The sequence below is a fragment of the Petaurus breviceps genome, unplaced genomic scaffold, assembly GCF_028583685.1.
Source record: "Petaurus breviceps papuanus isolate PSGF00001 unplaced genomic scaffold, PetGlider_PUasm1.0 63, whole genome shotgun sequence".
In the NCBI taxonomy this organism is placed as follows: Eukaryota; Metazoa; Chordata; class Mammalia; order Diprotodontia; family Petauridae; genus Petaurus; species Petaurus breviceps.
In genome coordinates, this window is record NW_027186418.1 from 253,110 (window position 1) to 279,623 (window position 26,514).

Genomic DNA, 26,514 nt, shown 5'->3' on the forward strand with positions numbered 1-26,514 from the left:
TTCCTTCCTTCCTTCCTTCCTTCCTTCCTTCCTTCCTTCCTTCCTAACTTCTCTTGGAGGTGATTAGAGGATTCTTTCTATTTTTTTTTTTGGTTCTCTGATTCTAATAGATCTGGGAAGTTTTTATTTATTGTATCTTGCAATATTCAGGATATTTTGCTTGGGAATATGGTGATTCTTTCCTTGACCTACTGTATTTTTAGGTCAGTTATTTCTGACAATGTATAACATAACATGTTTGATAACATATTTTCTTCTATTTTTAGTCAGTCATTCTATAAACATTTATTAAGACCCTGCTCTAGGCCAGACGCTGTTCTAAACACCGGGGGTACAAAAAGAGACAAAAGGCAATCCTTGCCCTCAAGGAGGTCACAATCAATTTTATAATCTTTTGATTTTGTTCAAATATTTCTTGTAGTATTCTGGGTTATTTAAGTTTTGTTTCTCCGTTTTAACTTTCGGGGAGTCCATTTATGTAAAGTCTTACAACTTTTGTTCTATATTTTTCTTCTTCCAATTTTCCCTTTAGAATGCTTTTTTCTCTCGTTTCATTTCTTCCGAGTGTTCTCATAGTCCTTGTGCTCAAGACATTTTTTCTCTCAGCCATTTCTACTTTTTGTAATTATTTTCTTCTCATTCTGCCTTTTGAGAGCTTCTTTATGCATGATATTTCTTCATAGTGTTCAGTGCCTCTGTTTATTCATATCTCTAGGGTCAGTTCCTAGTTTGGGGCTTAGTACCAGCACCAGGATCTACCTTCCTCATGCAGTCTTGGATGGGCAGTCTTTTGTTCCAGCCCTCAATTTTCTGGGTGCCTTTTACTGGATTTTACCACCCCCAGTGTACCTGTGCTCAGAGCCCCTGGCAGGTTGATGCCCCTCTGGGGCATCCCCAGCAGGGGGGGTGTGTGGATTTGGGGCCTCTCGGGGACTTCCTGATCAGAGCACTACTGATTCTTTACCCCATATGCAATGCAGAGAGCTGTGGGTTTTAGATCTCTGCCCCCTGAACTTCCATGACAACTGTGTCTGGGCTTTCTCCCTCTTCACCACCCCCAGTTCCCCTGGAACAATGCTGCAGGCTTCAGGTTCTCTTGGAGTGAGCCTTGTCTAAGGATTGGCAGGCTTTCTGCCTGTATGCCTGAGCATGCGCTAGCTTCACTGGTGGCCCCCTTTCCTAGTGCTTGACATGCTTCTCATTTTCTTTTTGTGTAGTTCGGTATGGATAATAGAGCTTACTATTGTTTCTATTTGGATTTCTTGATCATTGTTTGATTTAAATGGTGCACTTTTTAGATCTTTGCTAGGATGCATGTTGGGTAACTGGACTCCTTTATGACTTTCCTTTTTTTTTTTTGTCTTTATTAATTTGTTTGTTTACTTTCAGTTTACAAGATTCAGTTCTATAATCCCTTGAGTTTCAAATTTGCTCCCCCTCCCTCTCCTCCCCACCCATGGCAGCATAATACTTTATGACTTTCAATGTTTCAATGTCACCATCCTTCCTGGACCAAATATAGATTTTTTTTTCTAGCTTTTCTTATATATACCTTTAAACAGAATTACAACATCTCGATCTTAGAAGGAATCTTGAAGGCCAATTAGTTCAACCTTATTTGACTAAGAATACTTTTTCCTCATCTATAAAATGAGCTGAAGAAGGAAAGGGTAAACCACTCTAATATCATTGCTAAGAAAACCCCAAATGGGGTCACAGAGTCAGATGTAACTGAAAGGACTCAACAACAAAAACAATCTGTCAGTCCCCCTCCTTCCCCCCTTAGTCTTTGTTTGCCAGCCTCCAGGGGGAGGGAGCCCATTTTCTTCTAACTGCACCAATTCTACCTTGTCATAGTTGTAATTGTCAGGAAGTTTTTCATAACCTCAAACCTACATTTTCTTCTGTAATTCACCAAGGGTAATGATTGGTAGAGAAGCAAGCAAGGTGTTAACTATCACCTTAATGTGCAGAACCATATTTAGGGACTTTTGAGCATTATAATTTGTTGAGGGGAGTAAAGAAGGGACAGAATGTTAGAGTCTGGTTCAAGCCAAGGCTGACTTTTTTTTTTCGTGTAAAGATAAGTGTATGCTTACATGGCTAATATGGAAATGTGTTTTGCATGACTTCACATGTATGATCTATATCAAATTGTTTGACTTCTCAAAGGTAGGGAGGAAGAAAAGGAAAGGAAGGAGGGATAGAAAGAATTTGGAATTCAAAATTTGAGAAAATGAATGTTTAAAATTTTGTTTACATATAATTGAGAAAAATAAAATAAAGTAAAAAGATAAACACATGTTCTTTATGTGTTTGACTGAACTCTGAGAAACTCTCCCCCACAGAGATTGCAATTATGAGAGATTGCAAAGACAAAGGTCACAGACTTTGTTGGTGGACTTCTGATTGAACTCTTAGGATTTCTGACCCCAAAGTATGCTATATGTATAGTGAAGAGGTTAGTGTTCACTGAAAACCTTTTATTTATTAAAAGTACCTCATATGTGGGGGTGTCTTAGATCAGTACAGTAAAACATTGAGTATAGTAATTGACAGACAAATGCTGTTCCATACAGCACTACCTTCAAAGAAATCATTCTTGGAGGGAGGCAGTAGAAGGAATATGATTGTGAAGTCCTATGGTACAGAGGAAAGAATGCTGTATTTGAAGTCCAAGGACCTGGGTTCAGATTCTGACTCTACCAATTACTACCTGTATGACTTAATATCTTCAGGCTTCAGTTTCCTTAACTACAAATTAAAGGGGTTGGATTTAGATGACTGTGAAGATCTCTTCTGCTTCTAAATATACTATTCTGATTTCATCACCTTGGACTTAGAAATTGTTTTACTGACTGAGGTGTTTTAAATGCGATTTTGTGACAAGATTTGTTGCAAACTTTAACAAAAAATTTCTGTGAAATACATTAGACATCATTAATTTGATATTGTGAAGGAATTGTACTTTCCTTCATGGATACATTCTACCCACTGAAGCAGATTGCAGCCTCTGTTTCTTAGTTGACGATCATCATAAATTGCCATAGTTAAAAAAAATTCATCACCCAGCAGCCAGAGCCTCTCTCCACTTAGTGTGGTTCTTAGATTATAAATGTGCTTTCTTCTTCCTCTGGCCTTGTACTTGGAAGCCTCTCAAGGTTGATAAGACCCTCAATACAGGCTGTCCTATAAGCCTGTCTGTCCTCTGCTTCCTAGAATCCCCAGCTTCTGGAAAGGCTCGGCTCAAGTACAGCATGGTCCACAAAGGCCTCTCCTGATTCTGCCCCCTGGCCCCCAGCCTTCTCTTCTCCCCAGGCCCCAGCCTTCTCTTCTCCCCATTTACCTCGTGTGTAGTTGGTACATACTTATATAGATGATATAGATATAGATATGCATATGTTGTTCCCCTCAATAGAATATAGGCTCCTTGAAGACTTAGGAGTTGTTTGATTTTGTCTTTGTCTCCTCAGTGCTGGGTGTATAGGAGGCATTTAATACAGTTGCTTCTTGTGGGATTATATGTTGTTGCTGCTCAGTAGTTTTCAGTCATGTCTGACTCTTCATGACCCCATTGTTTTCTTGGCAAAGATATTGGAGCAGTTTGCCATTTCCTTCTCTATCTCATTTTACAGATGAGGAAACTGAGGCAAACAGGTTTAAGTGACTTGCCCAGGGTCACCCAGGGTCACACGGCTAGTAAGTGTCTTGAGGCTTGATGTGAACCCAGGAAGATGAAGCTTTCTGACTTCAGACCCAGGTCTATCCAAACATTATGTGCTCTGTATGATAAAGCATTGTATCCCCAGGACATGATAAAGCATTGGACAAAAGACTTTTGTACAAAGTTCTGGAATTAGTAGATACTTAAGGATTTGTCAAAACACTAAATTATGATTGAGAGACTAGAGCATTGCTTATGAGGTCTGATAATGTTATAATATTAAAGGAAATGTAATGTTTAGGGGCAGTTAGGTGGTGCAGTGAATAGAGCACCAGCCCTGGACTCAGGAGGACCTTGGGCAAGTCACTTAACCCTGATTACCTTGCCTTCCGCCCCCCCAAAAAAAATTGTTTTTTTTTTTTTAAGAAATGTAAACTAAAGCACAGGAGTCTCTTTTCTGTTTCTGAAAAACATTTTGACGTGGCATCTGCTGAGCTATTTCACAGGGACTGAATTCTTTTTGAACATAACTATTTTCTCTCTCATTTTACTCCACAGGGCCAAAGAATATGGACCAATTGTACGTATAAATGTCTTTCACCGAGCCTCAGTGATTATTACAAGTCCTAAGTTAGTTAAGGTATTTAAATTGAATCCATCCTCTGCCAATTATGTAATAATGGACAGGGCACTGGATTTGAAGTCAGAAGACCTGAGTTCAAATCTCAGCCTTGTTACTTATTTGTATCTGTATGACCTTACGTGAGTTTTCTGACTCCCGTGGTCCTCTCCTTATCTGTAAAACAAGGGGGAAAGACAGGTTGGAATAGATTATATCCAAGATACTTTTTTGTTCTAATGCCTGTGATCTTGTGTGTGTGTGTGTGTTCACGAGGGCATGCGTGTACTTCAGTTCTTCAAAAATATGTGATTTCACTGTGGTAGCCACTCACTGAATCACAGAATCAGAGTTGAAAGAGACCTCAGAAGTGATCTGCTTCAACCTCTGCTTAAACAAGCTCAGTGCTCTACAGCCTACCAGACAAGTGGTCCTTCAACTTTTGCTTGATGACTATTGACGAGAGAGTATTCCCTAATTCTTGAAGCAGCCCATTCCACATGTTGTTGTTCACTCATTTCAGTCATTTCTGACACTTTGTGACCCCATTTGGCATTTTCTTGGCAAAGATACTGGAGTGGTTTGCCATTTCCTTCTCCATTTTACAGATAAGGAAACTGAGGCAAACAGGGTTAAATGACTTTCCCAGGGGCACACACCTAGTAAGTGTCTGAGGCTGGATTTGAATCGAGGAAGAGTAGTCTTCCTGACTTTAGGCCCAGCACTCTATCGACTGTGCCACCTAACTGCCGCAATGGTATTCCACATAAAGATAGCTTTAATTTTTAGGAGATTTTCCTGATAACAAGCCTAAATTTTCCTTCCTGCAGCTTACATGACTTGTTCTTCACCAAGGAAAACATTTTTTAAAACCTTTTCCACATAATAACCCTTCAAATATTGAAGCTATTATACCCCTCCTCCAAATCTTTTTTTTCAAGCCAAACATATAGTCATGGATGTAGAATTTGAAGGGACCTCCAAAGCCATTCAGATTAACCCCCTCGTTTAGAGATAAGACAACTGAGACCAAGGGAGATTAAGTGACTTGCCCCAAACTCACTCACGTAATAAAGTACCAGAGGCAGGATTTGAACCCAACTCCTCTGACTCAAAGAGCCAGGGCCCATTCCACTCTGTCCCTAGTTCCTTGTCCTGTGGCTTGATCTATCCAACTTGCCCTTTTAAAATAGAGCACTTAGAACTAAATCCAACACTCCAAATGTTTTCTAACCAAGAGAGATCATAAGACCCTCATTGCTTTCCTACTTTTGGGTGCTGTAGATTTCTAAATGCTGTCTAAGTTTGCTTTAGTTCTTTTAGCTTGGGAGGTTGATTTTTTTTAAAATAACCAAGTGCAAAACTTGGCATTTATCCTCATTCATTTATATCTTATTGAATTTGACCCAGCCTTCTAGTACAGCAAAATATTTTGAGACCTCAACCCTTGTCATCCATTGTATTAACTATTATCCCTTCAAACTTTGTGTCACCAGCAGTTTTCATTATCATTCTATCAATATCTTTACCCAAGTTGTTGATAAAAATTTCAAACAGAAGAGGGCCAAAGACAGGTTTCTAGGGCACACTGATGGGGACCATTTTCTAAGGTGTTATTGAATCATTAATGGCTGCTCTTTGGATCTGGCCACTCAGCCTGTTCTGCATCCATTTAACTTTGCTAATTTTTGGTCACTGAATGTTCAGAAACCTTTTATTGTTGCCAAATTTTTTGTGACCCCATATGGGGTCTCAGCCCACAATTTAAGAAGCACTGGTCTCTCCTACATATCTCCATCTTTTTTTTAGAAAGAGGATGAGAACATCAAATGCCTTCCTAAAATCTAAGTGAATAATGTCTCTAGGCCCTTTTTATCAATGCAAATCTCAGTTTTTCTATGCCCAAGTCAGATTCAATGACTGAAAAGATTCAGCACCTAATAGCCAGGCTTCTGGTGATGAGCCTTTCCTCACCTGGCTAGTCTAGGCCTTGGATGAGACATATATATTTCATTGCCAGAACTGTATGCAAAACTTTTTTAACTTGATGTAGGATCTGCCATAGACTGTGCTCTGTTGGCTTACACTTTGAGAATCTAGAGTTTTCTTCATATCCTGATAAGGCATAGAAAGAGATTGTCACTTGCATTTACATGCATACATAAACACACATGCACATGCACACACATTTGTATAATTATTTATACTAGTTACTCAAGGACAACTAGGTGGCTCAGTGAATAGAGTGATGGGCCTAGAGTCACAAAGACTCATTTTCCCAAATTCAAATCTGACCTCAGACACTTATTAGCTATATAATCCTGGTCAAATCACTTAACCCTATTTGTCTCATTTTCTTCATCTATAAAACGTACTGGAGAAGGAAATGGCAAACCACTCCACTAATTTGCCCAGAAAACCCCAGATGGGGTCATGAAGAGTTGGACATGACTGAAAAATTACTTTTAGGGTCATCTAGGTGACTCAGTGGATAGAGTGCCATTCATGGAGTCAGGAAGACCCAAGTTCAAATCCGGCCTCAGACACTAGCTGTGAGAGCCTGTGCAAGTCACTTAGCTCTGTTTGCCTCAGTTTACTCATCTATAAAATGAGTTGGAGAAGGAAATGGCAAACCACTCCAGTATCTTTGCCAAGAAAATCCCAACTGGGGTCACAGAGAGTCAGATACAACTAAAACAACTGAACACAACATCAAACTATATTTCTTCTAAACACTGATTCTAACTTTAAGATTATTGAAGAATAAGTAATGATCAGGAGCCAAAAACTCCCCAACAAAACCCACACAGTAGAAGATAAAATATATTGTGTGAATTCCTTTAAGTGAAAAGGTGTTTAAATAAGAACTCTATAGAATAATAGAATAAATAAGAACACTATAGAATCATGAATTCCCAGAGTTAGAAGCTACCTCAGAGATCATTTAGTCTAACCTCTGAATGAAGCTGGCATGTCCTTTACAATCCCCTAATAAGTGGTCTTCTAGCTAGCCTTGTTGGGAGACCTACAATGATGAGGAGAGGCTGTCTGTGTGGCGTAATAAAAAGAATTAGGGAGACTCAGAATCAGGTTCAGAAGTTCATAGAAGGGACCTCAGAGGCCGTCTACTTTAACCCACTCATTTCACAAATGGAGACTCAACAAAGTCATGCTCTCTGACCCCAAATTCAGCACTTTTCCCACGGTTCCAAGTTTTTTCTCCTCAATATGATAAATTGGCCTTCTCTTTACCAAAGCCAATCCCTCTACATGTATTCTGGATCCCATCCCCTCTCATTTTCTCCAGCAGATTGTCCTATTATCCCTACAAATTTTTTTTTCAATCTTCAGTATCCCTGTTACTTACACACATGTCCATGTTTTCTCCATCCTTAAAAAACATTCTCTTGGTCCTTCCATCTTTATTAGTTATCATCTTATATCTCTTCTCCCCTTAGCTAAATTCCTTGAAAACTCTATCTAAACCTAAGCCTTCACTTCTTTTTTCACTCTCTTATAACCCCCCTGTAATCTGTCTTTTGAATTCGGCAATCAACGGAAACTATTCTCTTCAAAGTAACTAATGATTTCTGAATTGCCAAATCTAATGGCTTTTCTTAATTTTCCCCTTTGAACTTTCTTTTCTTTTTTTGTTTTTTGGAGGGGAGAAGGCAGGACAATTAGGGCTAAGTGACTTGCCCAAGGTCACATGGCTAGTAAGTGTGTCAAGTGTCTGAGGCCGGATTTGAACTCAGGTCCTTCTGACTCCAGGGCTAGTGCTCTATTCACTTCGCCATTTAGCCTCCCCCAAATTTGGCTTGGTTTGTTTTTTTTTGCTTTTTCTTTTTTTGGAGGAAGGAAGGCAGGGCAATTGGGGTTAAGTGACTTTCCCAAGGTCACATGGCTAGTAAATGTTAAGTGTCTGAGGCCGAATTTGAACTTAGGTCCTCCTGACTCTAGGGCTGGTGCTCTATTCACTGCACCACCTAGCTGCCCCCCCTTCCCCTGCATTTGAACTTTCTGCAACATTTGACATTGCTGGCCAGACTTTCTTCCTGGGTACTCTCTCCTTTATGGATTTTCCCGACACTGCTCTCTCTTGGATCTCCTACCTCTCTGACCCATCCTTACCTTCACTTAATCATTATCCATGACACTCTCATTTACTGTGAGTGTCCTTCAAGCCTCTGTCCTAGGCCTTCTTCTCTCTTTTCTCTTTCTCCTTTCTTATTTAGTGACCTCATGAGCTTCCATTGTTTAATTATCATCTTTAAGTAAACAATTTCCAGATTTGTATAGCTAGCCCTAACCTCTCTCCCAAGATCCAGCTTTGTATCAGTTGTACCACCTTTTGGGCATCTCAGATTGAATTTCTTAGAGGCATCTTAAATTCAGCACATCCAAAAGATAACTCATTTGCTTCCCTCCCAAAAGCACCAGTAATGTTAATGGGATATGAGATCTTCCCGCCCATTAAAGGAAGCTTGCTTAGGGGAGGTTTGCTTGTAGGAAGGCTTTCACACCTTTTGTTATTTTCTAATTAGGCACTGAGTCAGGAGGGTTGTGATGTCTTCTGGTTCTAAAAAGGGTATATATACTCTGAGATTAGCATTTAGCTTTGGGGCCCACTCATTAGAAAAGTGTGCATGTGATTTGACCAGTTGAGACTCTGGGTAGCCAGTAAGGAACCCCCTGGCTTTGAAAAACCCAGATATTGGTGCTTCTCTGTCTGGTAACCATGTATGGATTGCCTTGGTCATACTGTTGGATCTGTCTGTTGGTCCATGCTAATTTTTCAGACAGCTATATTGGGTCTTTATTTCTCTGCTTGTATTTTCTCTGAAGTTCAGGGTACTGATGTTTCCCCTGAACTAGTGAATTTCATTATAAAAGATTGTTGACCCCTTAAACAGCTGTCTTTCCTAGTAAAGCAGATCTAAGAACCCATGCTAGCAGTCATCCACCATTCACTGACTCTCTTCTAAACTTTCCTATTTTTGATGAGGACACCATCATCCTCCCTCTCAACCAGGTTGCATTATCCTTCTCAGCTACTCATTCTCACTCACTCCACATTTTCCATCAGGTGCCAGATTTTGTGTTTTCTACCTCCATGGCATCTGTCATAGACAGCTCCTTTTTTCTACTCACAAAACCACCATTCTAGTTAGGGCTCTCATCACTGCTCACCTGCAATATTGCATGGGCCCATTTTTTGTCTTCCTGACCCAAGTTTTTAACTCCTGTCCATCTCCCATTTAGCTACCAAAGTCTTCTGTTCAATAACCTCTAGTGGTTCCCTATTGCCTTTGAGATAAAGTTCTCTGTTTGGCATTTAAAATTCTTTAAATGGCCCCATTCTTCCTTCTTGACTTATTAAACATTACTCTCAGGCACTGCATAGTCCAACTAAACTGGTCTTTCTGCAATTCTTCACACATGATACTCTTATCTCTTGTCTCTCGGCCTTGGCACTGGATGTTCCCTTTGCTTGAACTGTCCTCACGCCTTCATTTTCCTCTTGAAATCTCTGGCTTCCTTCTAGACTTGGTTCAAATGCCATCTCCTGCCAGGAGGCCTTTCCTCACCCCCTCAGGCAACTAACACCTTCACCTTACACCTTCAAGGTTACCTTGGGTGTGTTACATATTGTCTTTCCCATTACAATATAAACTCCTTGATGGGTAGGATGGTTTCACTTTTGTCTGTGTATTTCTGGCACCCAGAAGTGTTCCTGGCATATAGTAGACACTTAATAAATGCTTGTTGCTTGAATACTTGACTAACAGTGTGGTTAATGAAGAGGTAAGAAGAAAAGGATATGATAAAAAAAAAAGACCTAGCTAGCAGACTCTCATCAAGAACATCATGCGGTGATAACTTTATTTCCACTTTTGACAAGGTTAGCAAACTGTTAGATCTTAGAATGTTGTGGATATACAGTTTACGTACTATTTCTGAAGCGTTTAGCGGAGCATGTTTTCCCATTCTTGTGGGAAAGATACTGGCTAAGACAACTCTATGTATTTGTATCCTGTCCTGGATGAATGACCAGACCCCAACAGTAGTCAGTGATGATTTAATGTCAGATTGGGAGGATGCCACCGGGGTCTGGACTTGCTATCACACTGGTTGGCATTTTTTATCAATGACTGGGTTAAAGGAATGGATGGCACACTTATCGAATTTGCAGATGCCACAAAGCAGGAAGGGATAGCTAATATATTGGAAGACAGTCAAGATGCAAAAAGGTAATAAGTTTGCAGAGTTTTACAACTATCTTATTTGATCTTTGAAACAACCTTGGGAGGGAGGTGCTATTATTATCATCTCCATTTTGCAGGTGAGAAAACTGGGACAGAGGAGGTTAAGTGACTTACATGTAGCTAGTAAGTATGTGAGGCAAGATGTGAACACAGGGTTACCTGACTCCAGGCCCAGCACTCTGCCTAGCTGCCACTAAGGTCTCCATACTTCATTAGGTCAGCCCTTAGAAAACAGAATTCTGTTTTGGGGACTGTTGGTGAACTCTTTTCATTATGACAGAACCTGCTGTATTTAATGAACTGAAGTTATAGTTAATATACCCAAAAGGAGGGAGATCTTTAAAAATACATAATTTGTCCTTCAATAAACTATAGACTACCCTATCCTTGGCATTTTCTCACTGTTCTGCACAAGGCTGCTTTTTTTGTTTTGTTTTGTTTTGGAGGGCAGGGCAGTTGGGGTTAAGTGACTTGCCCAAGGTCACACGGCTAGTAACTGTTAAGTGTCTGAGGCCAGATTTGAACTCATGTCCTCCTGAATCCAGGACTGGTGCTCTATTCACTGTGCCACATAGCCGTCCACTCTTAGTATCTTTAAAGGAAGAATAAGAGATATGCAGATGTGTAATACTAATAAAAGGAAGATAACCTTAATTTGTTCTTTAGGTATTCCTGTTGTCCCCCCAGTATAAAAAGGATGCCCGTATCTACTCGAAGTTACAGAGTTTGTTTGGCGAAAGGTAAAAGATATTATAACAAAATATATTTGGGATGAGTAGAAAAGACTGATGGGTTCAGTCATTCCCTGGGGACCTCATCCCTAGGGTCCAATAAATTCTGTTCAGTACACCAGATGTTTTTAAATGTCTACTGTGTTCAGGGGTACATCACTGAGCAACTAAACAAGCCCTGCCTGTTTGAAGAATTTCAGCCTGTATAGACTACTACAAGTTGAAGTGGGATTGAATTGTCAAGGAGAGATTAAGTAGTTTAACAGATCGAAGAAAGATATAATTCCTTTTAGTTGGGGAGATTTGGGAAGGATTTATGAAAGCAGTGGTGTCAAAGCAGGACCTTTAAGAGAAAGGCTCATAATACCAACAGTGATAGTAACTGACTTTTTTGTAGCGCCTTAAGATTTACGAAGCATTTTATACACATTATCTCATTTAATCCTTTTTAAAAACCCTGTAAGGTCGATACTACAGGTGTTATCATCCCCATTTTGCAGATGAGGAAACTGAAATTCAGAGCAGTTAAATGTCTTCTTCATGACCATACAACTGGTAAGTTGCAGAGGCAGATGTGAACCCAGGTGGCTCCTGACTCTTTCAATCTAGGACACTAAGCTCCCTATACCAAGCTGGGCTTCAGTAGGTGAAGAATAAAAGTGGGATAGAAGCAGCCATTTTGGGTATAAGTGATGGAGTGTGCTTTGAGAAATTAGAAATAACAATCACTAACATTTATGTAATGCTTTAATGTTTGCAAAGCACTACAAATATGACCTGATTTGATCTTCACAATAGTCCTGGGAGCCAGGCACTTTTATTATCTCTCTTTTACAGATGATGAAACTGAGGCAGACAGAGATTAAGTGACTTGTCTAAGCTCACACAGCTATTAAGTGTGTCTGAGGTAGGATTTGAACCCAAGATTTCCTGACTCTAGGTCCAGTGCTCTAACCACTGCACAACTCAGGTGCTGTCAGGGAAAATGAGGCTCATTTAGTAGAGTATAAGGAGACTGGAAATGTCGTTTGGAGCCTGATGCTAGAATATCTCAAAGCCCAACAAAACAGGTTCTATTTTTTTTTTCTGAGCAGTTGGGAGCCATGTAAGAGTCTTGAGGGGGGTAATAGCATGGTCAGTTCTGTGCTTTAGGAGAATTAATTCTTATCATATGCAAGATAGATTAGACAGTCAACAAGAGAGGCAGGGAGATCAGTTAAGAGATTATTGTGATAGCCCAGGTGAGAATATAATGAGGACTTGAACTAGAGTGATGTGAATAGGAGTAAGTAGATGAACGGGCAGATCTCTATTTAAGGATTTATTCTATCTACAGGTTGTCCTAAATGTCTTAATGCAGCTTTAAGCTATTAAAACTATTTAAGCTGTTTAAGCTTGAAGTTACACTAAAACTTTTTGGGACACCCCATAGAGATGGTGGCAATAAAATCAGTGGGACTTCCCATTTGATTGAGTATGGGCAGTGAGAGGAAAGAGTACAAGGTAATTCTCCAGTTTTTCGTCTGAGTGATTGGATTTTGGTGGTGCTGTCACTAGAAGTAAGGAAGTTAGGAAGAGTAGCAGACTTTAAAGGGAAGATAATGGTTCTGTTTTAGGCTGTGTTGGAGTTGAAGATGCTGAGGAGACATCTGGTTTGAGATACCCCATAAGAAGTTAGACATGTGTGACTGAGCGTCAGTTTCTTCTTCTGTAAAAAGGAATAATAATACCTGAAATGATCAAATAAAGTAATATGAAACAATTTGGTTTTTTTTTTTTGATTTTTGGAGGGGAAAGGCAGGGCAGTTAGGGTTAAGTGACTTGCCCAAGGTCACATGGCTAGTAAGTGTTATGTGTCTGAGGCTGGATTTGAACTCGGGTCCTCCTGACTCCAGGGTTGGTGCTCTATTCACTACACCTCCTAGCTTCCCCTACAGAAGCAATTTGTAAAGTATATACAACAGATTATCATTTAGTGTAATGCTTGATGAATAGATGGGTTAGCATTTTCTTTCAGTCTTTAAAAAAAAAAAACTTCCTAAAATGTCCCTGTGCCCTTCACTGTCTTAGAAAGGACAACAGAATCAGTATAATTTAATTTCCTTTGGTAATTCTAGATTTTGGAGTTCCCCCATGTAATGACTGGGAACATCATTCCTCCTTTTGAAAGGCTAGAGAGAGGTATGTGCACTGCACTCAGCATGTCCTTTGGATGAGAAGGGGTTTTTGTGGGTGGTTTTTGCTGCATGGTTAGACTCTGGTTTTCATAATGGAAAATAATGAAACATGAGAGAAAGGTAAGGAGAGGCAGTATTGTAGGAAGAGGACTGGACTTGAGCATAACTTCTTCCTAACTCTGAAGTCTTGGGCATAAACTTTTCTGCCCAAGTTTCTGCTAAATAGATCTCAGTTTCCTCATCTGTATGATAGATACATAACCTGTTTCACAGTGTGACTGCCAAAATTTTTGTAAGCTGCAAAGCTCTATTGAAATATGAGCATCTCTTGTTATTGCTATTATTATAATGCAAATGGTGGTACAGTGGATACTTAGAGTTGTAATGGGAATGTAAATTTTTAAGATCTTCCCTGCCCCTAAGCTAAAGTGCACCTGGAGCCTGGGGTGGGAGGCTTATTTTTCAGTAGATACTTTATGATTGGCCAGTGGGTCAAGAAAGTTGTTACATTCTCTGAGCCAGGAGAAGGCTATATAAGCCCTGATGTGAGGCTTTGTTTTGGGGCTCACTTTGAGAAGTGTTCTGTGATTTGATCAGATGAAACTCTGGGAGGCCATTGTTGAGAGCCCTCGGCTTTGAAAACCAGCTGTTGATTTGGTATGGATGTAATGGTTGGACAGTTTGGAAACTGTCTACTTGATCTGTTTCTCTGTCTTGATAATTCTGTCTGTGTATTCTGAAGTTCAGGGTGCTGACCTTTTTCCCCTGAATGAGGTAAACAATACATGTCTGACTGATTAAATTAAGCTTGTTAACCCATTTTGAGTTGCTTTCCTTTAACAAAGCAGATCCAAGAACCTGTAGTGGCAGCAACCCTGGGGATGCTGGGGTGCTTGCCGCTACAAAAGTCAAGAAGACTCTTCTTCCTGAGTTCAGATCCAGCCTCAGACACTTACTAGCTGCATGACCTTGGGCAGGTCACCTAACCCTGTTTGCCTCAGTTTCCTCATCTGTTAAATGACCTGGAGAAGGAAATGGCAAATCACTCCAGTATTTTTGCCAAGAAAACCCCAAATGGGTTGGGCATGACTGAACAGCAATAACAGACCTCCATTTACATCCTCCTCCAGTGTTTCTTTTGGGGTAGAATTGAGCCTGGCCTTTCCAAGGCTTTGTCAGTGAAGCCCAAATTCTGTAGATTCCTGCGAATCTAGAAGGGCCATATGCCTGTTGTCTGAGGACCAGCCTAGCTATATATAGATTGGCCACTAGGTTTTTTTTCGGGGGGGGGGGGGGTATGGGTTTTGTGGGGGGGGGGTTGGGCCATAGCAACTCATCAAGATTATGTATTAAGGGACATAGAGATTATGATCTGTAACATTTCTTTTTCCTGGTGTCTTGTATTTCTAAGATTTTTAGGGAGAGGTTTGGTGTCAGAATTGGATCATGAACTTTGGCAGAAGCAGCGGAGAATTTTGGATCTAGCTTTTCACCGAAGGTGAGTGGGGAGTAGAAGGTGGTATAGTAAATCATATGCATATGGATGTTAAGAACACAGAAGTACAAGACTGGGGTAACTGGAATTACCAGGACTACGTCTCAAATGTTTCTAGTTTGCCCTAAAATGATCTTTTTATTGCTTTTGGCAATGATAGAGATATAACAGTTTCCTGACTGAGAGAAGAATTGATATGCTAACTCAGAAGGAGATAGAGAGGGTGAGTGGAATTGGGAGCAAGGTATCAGGTCAGGTAAAGAAAAACAAAATTTTCTTTTAAGTAATAACCCTTATTTTAGAGCCAGCCTGGCCCGGTAGAAGGAGCAGAAGACCTGATTTTGATGACTATGTCTGATGCTTACCAGTTGTGTGATCCTGGGAATATGATTTCCCTGCTTTAGCTTTCTGTTTCCTTCCTTGCCAAACAGGGCTTGGACTGTGTTTTTGCCAAGGTCTCTTTTGATTCTGGGACTTGGTGATTCTGAGTGTCTGCTAGGTAATGGATGGCAGGAGAATTCTTTTTTTTTTTTTTAAGCAATCAGGGTAAAGTAACTTGCTCAAGGTTACATGGCCAGTTATTTCTGGGTGTGGTGCTAAATATCTGAGCCCGGATTTGATCCCCAGGTCATCCCGATACTGGAGCTGGTGCTCTTACTCGCTGAGCCACCTGGCCGCCCCTAAGCAATTGGGGTTAAGTAACTTGCTCAAGGTTATATGGCCAGGTGTTTCTGGGTGGGTAATAAGGGTGTGAGCCCGGATTTGATCCCCAGGTCATCCCGACACTGGAGCTGGTGCTCTTATTCGCTGTGCTACCTGGCTGCCCCTGGCAGGGGAATTCTAAGGGATAAAAGGCACAGTCACTGAAATTACAGCTTCTTTGAGCATCTGAACAAAGATAGCTAAAGATGGACCCCTTACTTGTGTCTGTCATCCCCTAGAGATGGCTGTTTCCCATGACTCTCTGTTGGACTGCATTCTGTCTTCACATCCTCTCTTTGGTATTTGTTGAATTTAATGGAAATGGTGATTTCACCCAGTGCCACAAGTTCAGTTATCATTTCAATGCAGATGACCTCAAAATCTATATATTCAGATCAAATCCCTGTCTTCTGGAGCTCCAGTCCCTCTTGACCAGCTATCATTTAAATAGTCTATCCACAGCTTAAACTCAGTATATCCAAAATGGAATTTATTATCTTCCCTATGCCCCCAAATATGCCCTTCTTCCAAAGTTTGTAATTTCTTTTGAGGCACGACTGTTCTTCCAGTCACCTTGTATTGCCCTTGAAAAGCAAGGCAATTGGGGTTAAGTGACTTGCCCAAGATCACACAGCTAGTCAAGTGTCTGAGGCGGGATTTGAACTCAGGTTCTCCTGACTCCAGGACTGGTGCTTTATTTGCTGCACCACCTAGCTACCCCCCAATATTTAATTCTGTCTCCACAAAATCCCTCCTATCCACTCACTACCACTATTCTAACTCATTACCTTTGGTGTGGACTATTACTTTGAACTACTAATTGCTCTCCAAGCCTTCAGCATCTCCTTTCTAATCCATTCTCTACACAGCTACCAAAAATAATTTTCATAAGGCAAAGGTTTAGTTATGTCTCTCCCCCACTCACAAAATTTTCAGGGGCTCCTAATTGTCGCTAGGACCCAAGTTAAATTCTTCAGACTAATCTAAATCTTTCTACAATGAAGCTCCAACCCTCCTTTCCAGTTTTATTTAATACTACGGCCTTTTGAAATTAGGGACTCTTATAGCAATTTGAAGAAGGGCCCATTTCTGTGAGTTCCAGGAGCTTTCAAATGAGGAAATTTGCCCAGTTTTTCCTACTTATTTCATTTCTTACCTTTAGCGAAAAAGGCCTTTTTGAATGTACTGTCAGGTGGCAGGTCAGCACCTCTTTTTTGTTGTGGCTGCTCAGTCCTTTCAGCTGTAACTTTAACTGCACGGTGCTGTGTTCTTTTTGCTCCTGCCCTCTGTGGCCTCCTCCCCCCAACCTTCACCCCCCCAAAAAAGACTAAAAAATTAAAAAACAACCTCTGAGTGAAAGCAGAACAGACCCAAGGAGAGAACACTGCACCTCCATACCCCCAGATCTTGGCTTTGCCTTGGGACCACCCCAAGCCCCCACTTTTGCCCTGCTCCACTCACCTGCCCCAGTCCAGGCCCTTTTTTTCCCCTCAATTTTGTCCAGGCCCACGAGTGATTGCTTGCCCATGGGTTTCTCCTGCTGCTCTCACTTCTCTGTTCTTGGCTCCCACATGACCTTGAACCATATGCTGGCCCTCTCCTCCACAGGTGAGGGCCTCCCATCCTCCTCTCCCACTCTCCCTTTCCCACATTCTGAGATTCTAATTATTCCTTTTACAGTAGAGGTCCCCTTATGTAAAGCAAGAACTGTCTGTATACATATTGTGTCTTCCTTGTGGAAGATAAAGACCTCGAGGCCTGGGAATCTAGGCTGTCTTTGCAGGACCACCACATGATGCCTTGCACTTTATACATGTTTGCGGAATTCCATACAAGACAGAATGGGATAAAGACTCAGGAGTACAGTAGGGACTCAGAAGAGCAAGTTTTCTGTGGAGTGGATTGGTCTGGTCAGGGATGACTTTTCAGGGGAGGAAAGGTTTGAGTGAGACCTTAAAGAAAGCCAATCAACAAACATTAGCTAAGCATCTGCTCTGTAGCAGGTGCTGCTAAGTGGTGGGGATGCAAAGAAAGATATATGATCCCCACTCTTAAGGAGCTCACAGTTTAATGGGGGAGACAACATGCAGACAACTATGTACAAACAGGACAAATACAAGAAAACTTGGAGTTAATCAGCAGAGGGAAGACACTAAGATTAAGGAGGAGGGGGAAAGACTTCTTGCAGAAGGTAAAATTTTAGCTGAGACTTAAAGGAAGCCAGGAGGCTGAGAGGAGGGAGAGTGTTCCTGGCATGGGGGACAGCCAGTGAAAATGCCAGAGTCAGTAGATAGTGTCTAGTTTGAGGAATAGCAAGAAGGTCATTGTCACTGGATTACAGAGTATATGGGGAAGGAGGAGTTGGGAGCAGATGCTGTTTAAGGAGGAAGAAGAGAGGAAAAGTGGAAAAATAGGGTCGAGATTATGCTTCAGAGAAACAGAGAGTAGTGGTGAATGCACTCCCAAAGGGAATATCCTGTGGGAAAAGGTTCAGGAGGGGGAATTTCTCAAATATTTCCAGAGGACATTGTAATGGGAATGAGAATTTGAAGATCTTCCCTGCTTGGAAGATATTGTCTGCCCCCTAAGAGGCCGAATGTAATCACATGGAGCCTGTGGTGGGAGGAGCTTGCTGATGGGTGGAGCAGAGCACATAGCAAGCTGGGAGTCAGAGCAGTTAGAGCTAGAGGGAGGAGAGGATGCATCCAAGGAGACAGCAAGGCTTGTGAGTGTTTGTGTGAAGGCTAAAGGATGGTGTGGCTCCCTGCTGTGCTTGGTGTATTAACTTCTTTGTTGGGATTTGGCTCTCTGGAGTTTAAATAAGTGTTTTGCTTCTGTCTTATGTATGGAGAGTCTGTTATATTTGCAATTGAGAACTATGCTGACCAATTCATAGTTGCCATTGGTGCCTTGAATATTGTGTTCACCACTACAGACGTTGAGATCATCTTGGCCAGAGTGGAGGCTCCTGATGGAGAAATTTCGTTTGATTGGGAAAAGAATCTGGAGGGCTTTGAAAGTCAAGCTAAAAATGTATTATTATTATTTTTAAATTATAATTTATTTATTTTTAGTTTTCAACATTTATTTCCACAAGATTTTGAGTTCTAAATTTTCTCGCCATCTCTACCCTACTCCCCACCACAAGATGGCAAGGATACCGAATTATTCCTTCTCCCAGTCTGTGCTCTCATATATCCTCCACTCACTCCCCCCACCATCCCTCCCCTTATCCCCTTACCTCTTACTTTCTTGCAGGGCAAGATGGATTTATTATTATTATATTACATGTAATATTATTATATATTATTATTCCCGGTTGCATGTAATAGCAATTTTTTTTAACATTTGTTTTTAAAACTTTGAGTTCCAGATTTTCTCCCTTCTTCTCTCCTCACCTACCCCCACTGGGAAGACAAGTAATTCAATATAGGTTATACATGTGTAGTTGTGCAAAACATTTCTATAGTAGTCATATTGTGAAAGACACATTTCCTTCTATCCTATCCTACCCTCCAATTATTCTGTTTTATCCTTTGACCCTGTCCCTTTTCAAAAGTGTTTGCTTCTAACTACCCTCTCCCCAGTCTGCCCTCTTTCTATCATCCCCCCTCTTTTCCCCTTCCCCCCACTTTCCTGTAGGGTAAGATACCCAATTGAGTGTGTATGTTGTTCCCTTCTTAAACCAAATCTAGTGAGAGTAAGGTTGACTCATTCCCTTTCACTTCCCTGCTCTTCCCCTCCATTGTAATAGTTTCTCTTGCCTCTTTTATGTGAGATAATTTATCCTATTCTATCTCTACCTTTCTCCTTTTCCCAATATATTCCTCTCTCCCCTCTTAATTTTACTTTTTAGATATCATCCCTTCATATTCAATTCACCCTGTGTGCTTTATGTATAGGTGTACACACATATACACACATATACCCACCTATACATACATATATATTCCCTTCAATTATCCTCATACTGAGAAAAGTCTCATGAGTTAGAATTATCATCTTTCTATGTAGGAATATAAGCAGTTCATCTTCAATAAGTTCCTTATGATTTCTCTTTCCTGTTTACCTTTTCATGCTTCTCTTGATTTTTGTATTTGAAAGTAAAATTTTCTGTTCAGTTCTGTTTTTTTTTCATCAAGAATGCTTGAAAATCCTCTATTTCATTGAATGACCACATTTTCCCCTGAAGTATTATACTCAGTTTTCCTGGGTAGGTGATTTTTGGTTTTAATACCAGCTCCTATGACCTCCAGAATATCATATTCCAAGCCCTTCGATCCCTTAATGTAGAAGCTGCTAGATCTCATGTTATCCTGATTGTGTTTCCACAATACTCAAATTGTTTCCCCTTTTCTGTTTGTAATATTTTCTCCTTGACCTGGGAACTCTGGAATTTGGTTATAATATTCCTAGAAGTTTTCTTTTTAGGATCTTTTACAAGAGGTGATCTGTGAATTTTTTTCAATTTCTATTTTGTCCTCTGGTTCTAGAATATCAAGGTAGTTTTCCCTGAGAATTTCTTGAAGGATTATTTCTAGGCCCTTTTTTTGATCATGGCTTTCAGGTAGTCCAATAATTTTTAAATTATCTCTCCTGGACCTAATTTCCAGGGTAGTGGTTTTATCAGTAAGATATTTCACATTGCCTTCTATTTTTTTCATTCTTTTGGATATGTTTTATAATATCTTTATTTCTTATAAAGTCTTATTAGCTTCTATTTGTTCCAATCTAATTTTGAAGGAATCATTTTCTTCAGTGAGCTTTTGAAGTTCCTTTTCCTTCTGGCCAATTTAAGGCATTCTTCTTCCCATTGACTTAATAGATCTCTTTTTAGTCTATTTTTTAAAGTTGTTATTTTCTTCAGTATTTTTTTGGGTCTCCTTTAGCAAGCTGTTGACTTGTTTTTAATTATTTTCTTGCATCGTTCTCATTTCTCTTCCCATTTTTTCCTCTACTTCTCTTACTTGATTTTCAAAATCTTTCTTGAGCTCCTCCATGGCCTGCAATCAGTTCATATTTTTCTTGGAAGATTTTGACTTTTTTCACTTTGTTGTCTTCTTCTGATTCCATGTTTTTATCCTTTTTGTTACTAAAAAAAGATTCTATAGTCTGATTTCTTTTTCTCTGTACACTCATCTTGCCAGCCAGATGCTTGAACTTTGAGCTCTTTGCCAAGGTAGAACTCTGCTTCCAGAGTGGAAAGTGCTCTGTCCCAAATTTCTGGGATTTTGTGCAGCCGTTGTCAGAGCTTCTTCTAGGCACCTGCCTAGTGCTGCAGTTGCCCTCTGGTTAGTCACTTGGTCCCCTTTCCATCTATGGGCCTGGAGCTTTGGAAGCAGCCTCTGCAGCAGAAGCTGCAGCCAAGCCACCTCCACTACCCTGGGGGCAGGGGCCAAACCACCCTCTTCTCTCACCCAGTTCCAACAGTTTCCCCATTGACCTTTTGCTTTCTTTTTGGCATTTATGGTTTGAGAAGTCTTGAAACTGCCACAGTTGCCAGTGGTTTGATCCCCTGAGGTCTGCTCCAGCTGGTCTGTGGTGCTGGTCCGTGCTAGCATGGCCCATGCAGGACTGTGCTCTGCTCCTAGCCTGGTGTGATAGACCCTTCCTGTCGGTGTGCCAGGCTGTCCTCAGCTGGGAATGTATTTCATTCTGTCATTTTGTGGGTTCTGTAGCTCTAAAATTTGTGTAGTCATTAGGGACAATCTCAAGTAAGTTCCTGCTTTTACTCTTCCATCTTCTCTCCACCCCCTAAAAATGTATTCTTTACAAAGAGAGAAGAGACATTTAAATGTTTTCAGCATTAAAGTGACACAAGCAATGTGATATTTTAGGATGATTCCTTTTTAAAAGACATTTAGATAATTGTGGACTGTTTTTTCCTAAAATACCAACTTGTAGGAAAGATAATTGTTTTCCACATTTCTCCTCAACTGACTTAACAGATAGCCTTCCATAGGATAGAGGGAAGACATCACCTTTCTAGATTCACGTTTCCAAATTAAAAATTTTTTTGAGTTCCAAATTCTTCCCCACTGCTGCCATTTTCCCCTACCCATTGTGAAGACAAGAAATCAGTTATACATGTGAAATCACCCAAAGCATATTTCCACATTAGCCATGTTGCAAAAAAAATTAAAAAGTGATAAAATCAGACTTAAGTCTGCATTCAGACTCCATCAGTTCTTTCTCTGGAGGTAGATAGCATTTTTCATCATGAGTCATTTGGAATTATCTTGGATTATATTGTATTAATTAGAATAGCTAAGTCTTTCACAGTTGATCATTGTACTGTGTACAGTGTTCTCCTGGTTTTACTCACTTCACTTAGCATTAATTCATATGTCTTCCCAAATTTTTCTGAAACCATACTGATAGTCATTTCTTATAGTACAATAGTATGCCCTCACAATAATATATTCCAACTTGTTCTTCCCCCAAATTTCTAATTTTTTGCCACCACAAAAGAGCTGCTATAAATTTTCTTGTACATATAGATCCTTTTCATTTTTTTAAAGTCTCTTTGGGATATAGACCTGGTAATGGAATTGGTGGGTCAAAGGATTGTAGCACCAACATGATATTCATAGTATCGATGGCTACTGTGAATATTCCAGCATAGTTCTGACTCACAAAATATAGCAGACTCTTCATATGGAAGACAGAAGCAAAACATTTATTCAGATACCAGAAAGTCAAATCCCAACACCAGAAAACTGAATTCATCATAGCAACAAAGAAATCTATATGCAGTAACACTGCAGAGAACAATACTATCTCCAAACCTTCCCACAAATACCTAGCTGTCTCCTTGCCTGTGTCCTCTCTCTCTTTCACTATACTAACTACTCTGACTTCCAGCTTCCTGCTCCACCCATTCAGTAAATTCCTTCCACCACAGGCTCTATGTCATTACATTCAGTCTGTTAGGGGTCAGGGACAGAGTCCCATTACCTTTACAAAGGTATGCACAGTTTTATAGCCCCTTCAGATGTAGTTCGGAATTGCTCTCCAAAATAGTTGGATTATTTAACAACTCCACAAACAGTGCATTAGTGTCTCAATTTTCCCATGTCCAGTCCATCATTTATCATTTTGGTTTTCTTTTATGTTACCCAATCTAATAGGTGTGAAGTATTATTTTAATCAGCTATATTAATTTGCATTTCTCTAATCAGTAATGACAGAGTATTTTTATGTGATTATAGATAACTTTGATTTCTTCTTCTAAAAATTACTTTTTCATATCCTTTGACCATTTGTCAATTGGGTAATGACTTGTAATCTTATAAATTTGATTCAGTTCTATGTTTGAGAAATGAGACCTCTATCAGATAAACTTGCTGTAAAATCACCCCCCCCCCCAAGTTTCCTGTTTTCCTTCCAATCTTGGATGTACTGGTTTTGTTTGCACAAACTCTTTTTAATTTAATGTAATCAAAATTATCCATTTTATGTCACATGATACTCTCTATTGTTTGGTCATAAATTCTTCCCTTAGTCCTAGATCTGACAGGTAAATTTTCCATGCTCCCATAATTTGCTTATAACATCACCCTTTATGCCCAAATCATGTACCCATTTTGTCTTTATTTCAGTATGCAGTGTGAATGTTGATCTATACCCAGTCCCTGCCAAACTGCTCTCTAGTTTTCCCAGCAGTTTGTCAAATAGTGTGTTCTTGCCCCCAAAGCTTGGATCCTTGGGTTTATCAAACACTAGATGACCATGATCATTTACTACTGTGTATTGTATACCTAATCTATTCCACTAATCTACTACCCTATTTCTTAACCAGATTTTATTGATGATTCCTCTTTATAATATTGCTTGAGATCTGGTACTACTAGGCCACCTTTCTTCCCTTTGATTCTCTTGATATTTTTGGACATTCTATTCTTCCTGATGAATTTTCTTATTATTTTTTTCTAACTTTAAAATAATCTTTTTTTTTTTGCTACTGTTTTTAGAGCTAGTTCTGAGGATTAGTAAGTTTTCAGTGCTTCGAAGGTGGTGTGATCCAAGGAGAGGTGTGGTTACTGTTCTCCTGGCCTGTACTCTGGTCTTTACCCAGGAAGGGACCTTGTTCCCCTTTGCTCCTCTCTGTGTTGGAACAGATTCCAGGACTCTCACTCCCTTGTGAGCAGCCTTAAGCACTTTTCTCTGCCTTGGAACTGTGACCAAGGCCCCTGCTTCCTGGCAGATGCAAATGCTAGTGCTCCTTTTTACCCTGGAACCGCAACCCAGCCCTGCCCCATATGGTCAATGCAATCAGGGTCCTGCAACCAGTGCCAGCAGAGAGTTCCCTGTAATCTCTTTCTGACCAGTTCCCTATATATTTGAGAAATGAGACCGATATCAAAGAAACTTGCTATAAAATCCCCTTGTTTTCTGTTTTCCCTTTTAATTTTTTTTTTTTTTTTGCTTTTTGGAGGGGGTAACAATTACTGTCTGTGGGCTGACAGCTCCTGAAGCTGCTATTGCTGCTACTGTTGCAGCTGTGTCTATGTCCTGCTGCTAGTGTGGCCTGAGTTGCAATCTGGTCAGTCACTACCTGGTGTCGCAGACCTCTCCTGCTGACCGCTTAAGTTGTCTTAAGCTGGAAAACGTCTTACCCCGATCTTTTGTTGATCCTGCCACTCCCGAATTCAGTTTGAGGCATTATTTTAAAGTTGTTTGGAGGGTTGTTGGAAGAGTTCAGTTTAAGGTGCTGTCTGTACTTCACCATCTTGGGTCTGTCTCGTGTTTCCACTTTTGATATTGTGTAGTTCTCTAATTCTAAAGTTCCTCTCAAAGTCTGACACTCTGGGTTTTATTTGAGTTATAAATTGCTTTTTGAATTATGAACTGCTGTTTGTCCTCTCTTCTCCCCTCCCCTTCCCTTCTTCCTCCAACCCTCCTTCCCTTTCTCTTCTTTCTCCTCCTCCTTCTTTTCCTTCTTATCCTCCCCCTCCTCCTTCTCTTCTTCATACTAGCTCTCTATCATTCCATGATGATTTGTCTAGTTGGCAAATGTTATTAGGTTATTGTTATCCATAGTATAATTATGCTTATTCTCATAGTTACTTGACGAACTCAATGGGAGCTATCAATGAAAAAGTGGAACAAATGATGGAAATACTGGAAGCCAAGGCTGATGGGAAAACCGAAGTATGCATGGAAGATATTATATACTCAACTGTTTATGCCATATCTGCTAAGGTAACTAAGGGACTTTTCTATCATCATGTCAATGAGCAGAGAATGAAAAAGGAATTTACCTAATTTTTTCCTTTTGGCTTTTGTATTTTGGCCAAGGTGAACTGATTTCTCCTTTCCATTACAGTCAGAATCCTACACATTTCTTTATAAAATTCATTTTTGATCATTCTACTATTTTAACAGCAAAATAATGTGGAAGAAAAGATTCAGTTCTTTATGTTCTAAACTCAAGCCTTTCAGAGATAAATATATTTTAATTAAATTATTCTAATTCTAAGTAACTCTACTTAGGGGGAATACAAATTCATTTTGCCTTTGATAATCTCCCTCTTTTTCTCTCTCACCTGAAGCATTTTCAAGCTACAATTTTTAGTATCCTCACACAAAGACTAAATTCCACAATATGAGAAAACATGATTACAGAGTTCAAGTGAGAGCTCAGTAAACAGTCTTCATCAAACAGAACATGTCCATGGATAGTGGAGATTCATTTTCCTAAACCATTTAATTCATCTTTGACCATTCTCTCTAAGAGAGGAGTTTTTAACCTGAGGTACCTTAACTTGTTTTCTGAATATTTTGCTAATTGTATTGCAGTATAATTGATTTCTTTTGTAGTTCTATTTATTTTATTTTCTGTATTTAAAAACATTATTCCGAGAAGTTGTCCATAGAGCCCCCCCAGACTGTTTAAGGAATCCTTGGTAGAAAACAGGGATAACTCTTCTCTAAGGATTTTCTTTTCTGCCTGGTTAAAGATAAATTGAAGAGACATTTTTGTTAATTGGATTAATGAATGAGTTCTTTTTTCTCTTACTATAATGATTACCCTAATCAACTCAGCAAGGAGTCCTTTCTGGGCTGACCAGGCCTCTCTGTTCACAGACTGGTTAGGCCCTTGATATGAATGATGTAAAAAAAGATTTCAGTGTATTGTTTTATAATTGATAGTTAAAGAAAGACCAGTAAGGGTTTCTCATTCAGATTAGAACAAGAACCTGAGACTAAAGTATTGTCCTAATGTTATTTTGTAATATATAGCCAAAAGAGGAAATTTGTTCAGTTTTTTTTTTCAGTTGTGTCCAACTCTCCATGACCCCATTTTGGGGTTTTCTTGGCAAAAATACTGGAGAGATTTGCCATTTTCTTCTTTATCTCATTTGACAGATGAGTAACTGAGGCAAACAGGGTTAAGTGATTTGCCTAGGGTCACATAGCTAGTAAGTGTCTGAGGCCAGATTTGAATTCAGGAACATGAGTCATCCTGATTCCAAACTCAGTGCTCTATCCACTGGGCCACCTAGATGGGGCTTAATATGTTTCCACATTCCCTCTTTTTTGTGCCCATCACAAACCATTTTGAAAAGATCTGTTTATTAATTATAGGATCTCATTATATATCTGCTAATTGATAGCAAAATACAGTGTTCTAGTTAGTTCATTATAATTCTGGTGTTTTCTTTTAATACAGAAAAAGTAGTGAAACAATAAAAACTATTCTACTGTGTGCTGAGTATCATAATAGGGTTGAGGTCATCATATGCCAGGTTGTATTGTTTGGGGTAAAGTTATACAGTGGAGACAAAAATCCATTGTTAAACTTACATGAGAAACTAGTCCTTTAGTCTTCTGAACAGTAGCCAGGGGGCTATGAAG

General features: G+C 39.8%; 1 protein-coding gene across 1 annotated transcript in view; it reads left to right on the forward strand.

Annotated features, from left to right (window-relative positions):
* The first annotated feature begins 1,310 nt into the window (after positions 1-1,310).
* Positions 1,311-26,514, forward strand: part of LOC138173649 (cholesterol 24-hydroxylase-like) — a 53,400-nt gene continuing 28,196 nt past the window's right edge. The window contains 5 exon segments of the mRNA XM_069103700.1: positions 1,311-1,321; positions 4,223-4,304; positions 11,216-11,289; positions 14,869-14,955; positions 24,720-24,858. Of these exon segments, the coding sequence (XP_068959801.1) occupies positions 1,311-1,321; positions 4,223-4,304; positions 11,216-11,289; positions 14,869-14,955; positions 24,720-24,858 (393 nt within the window).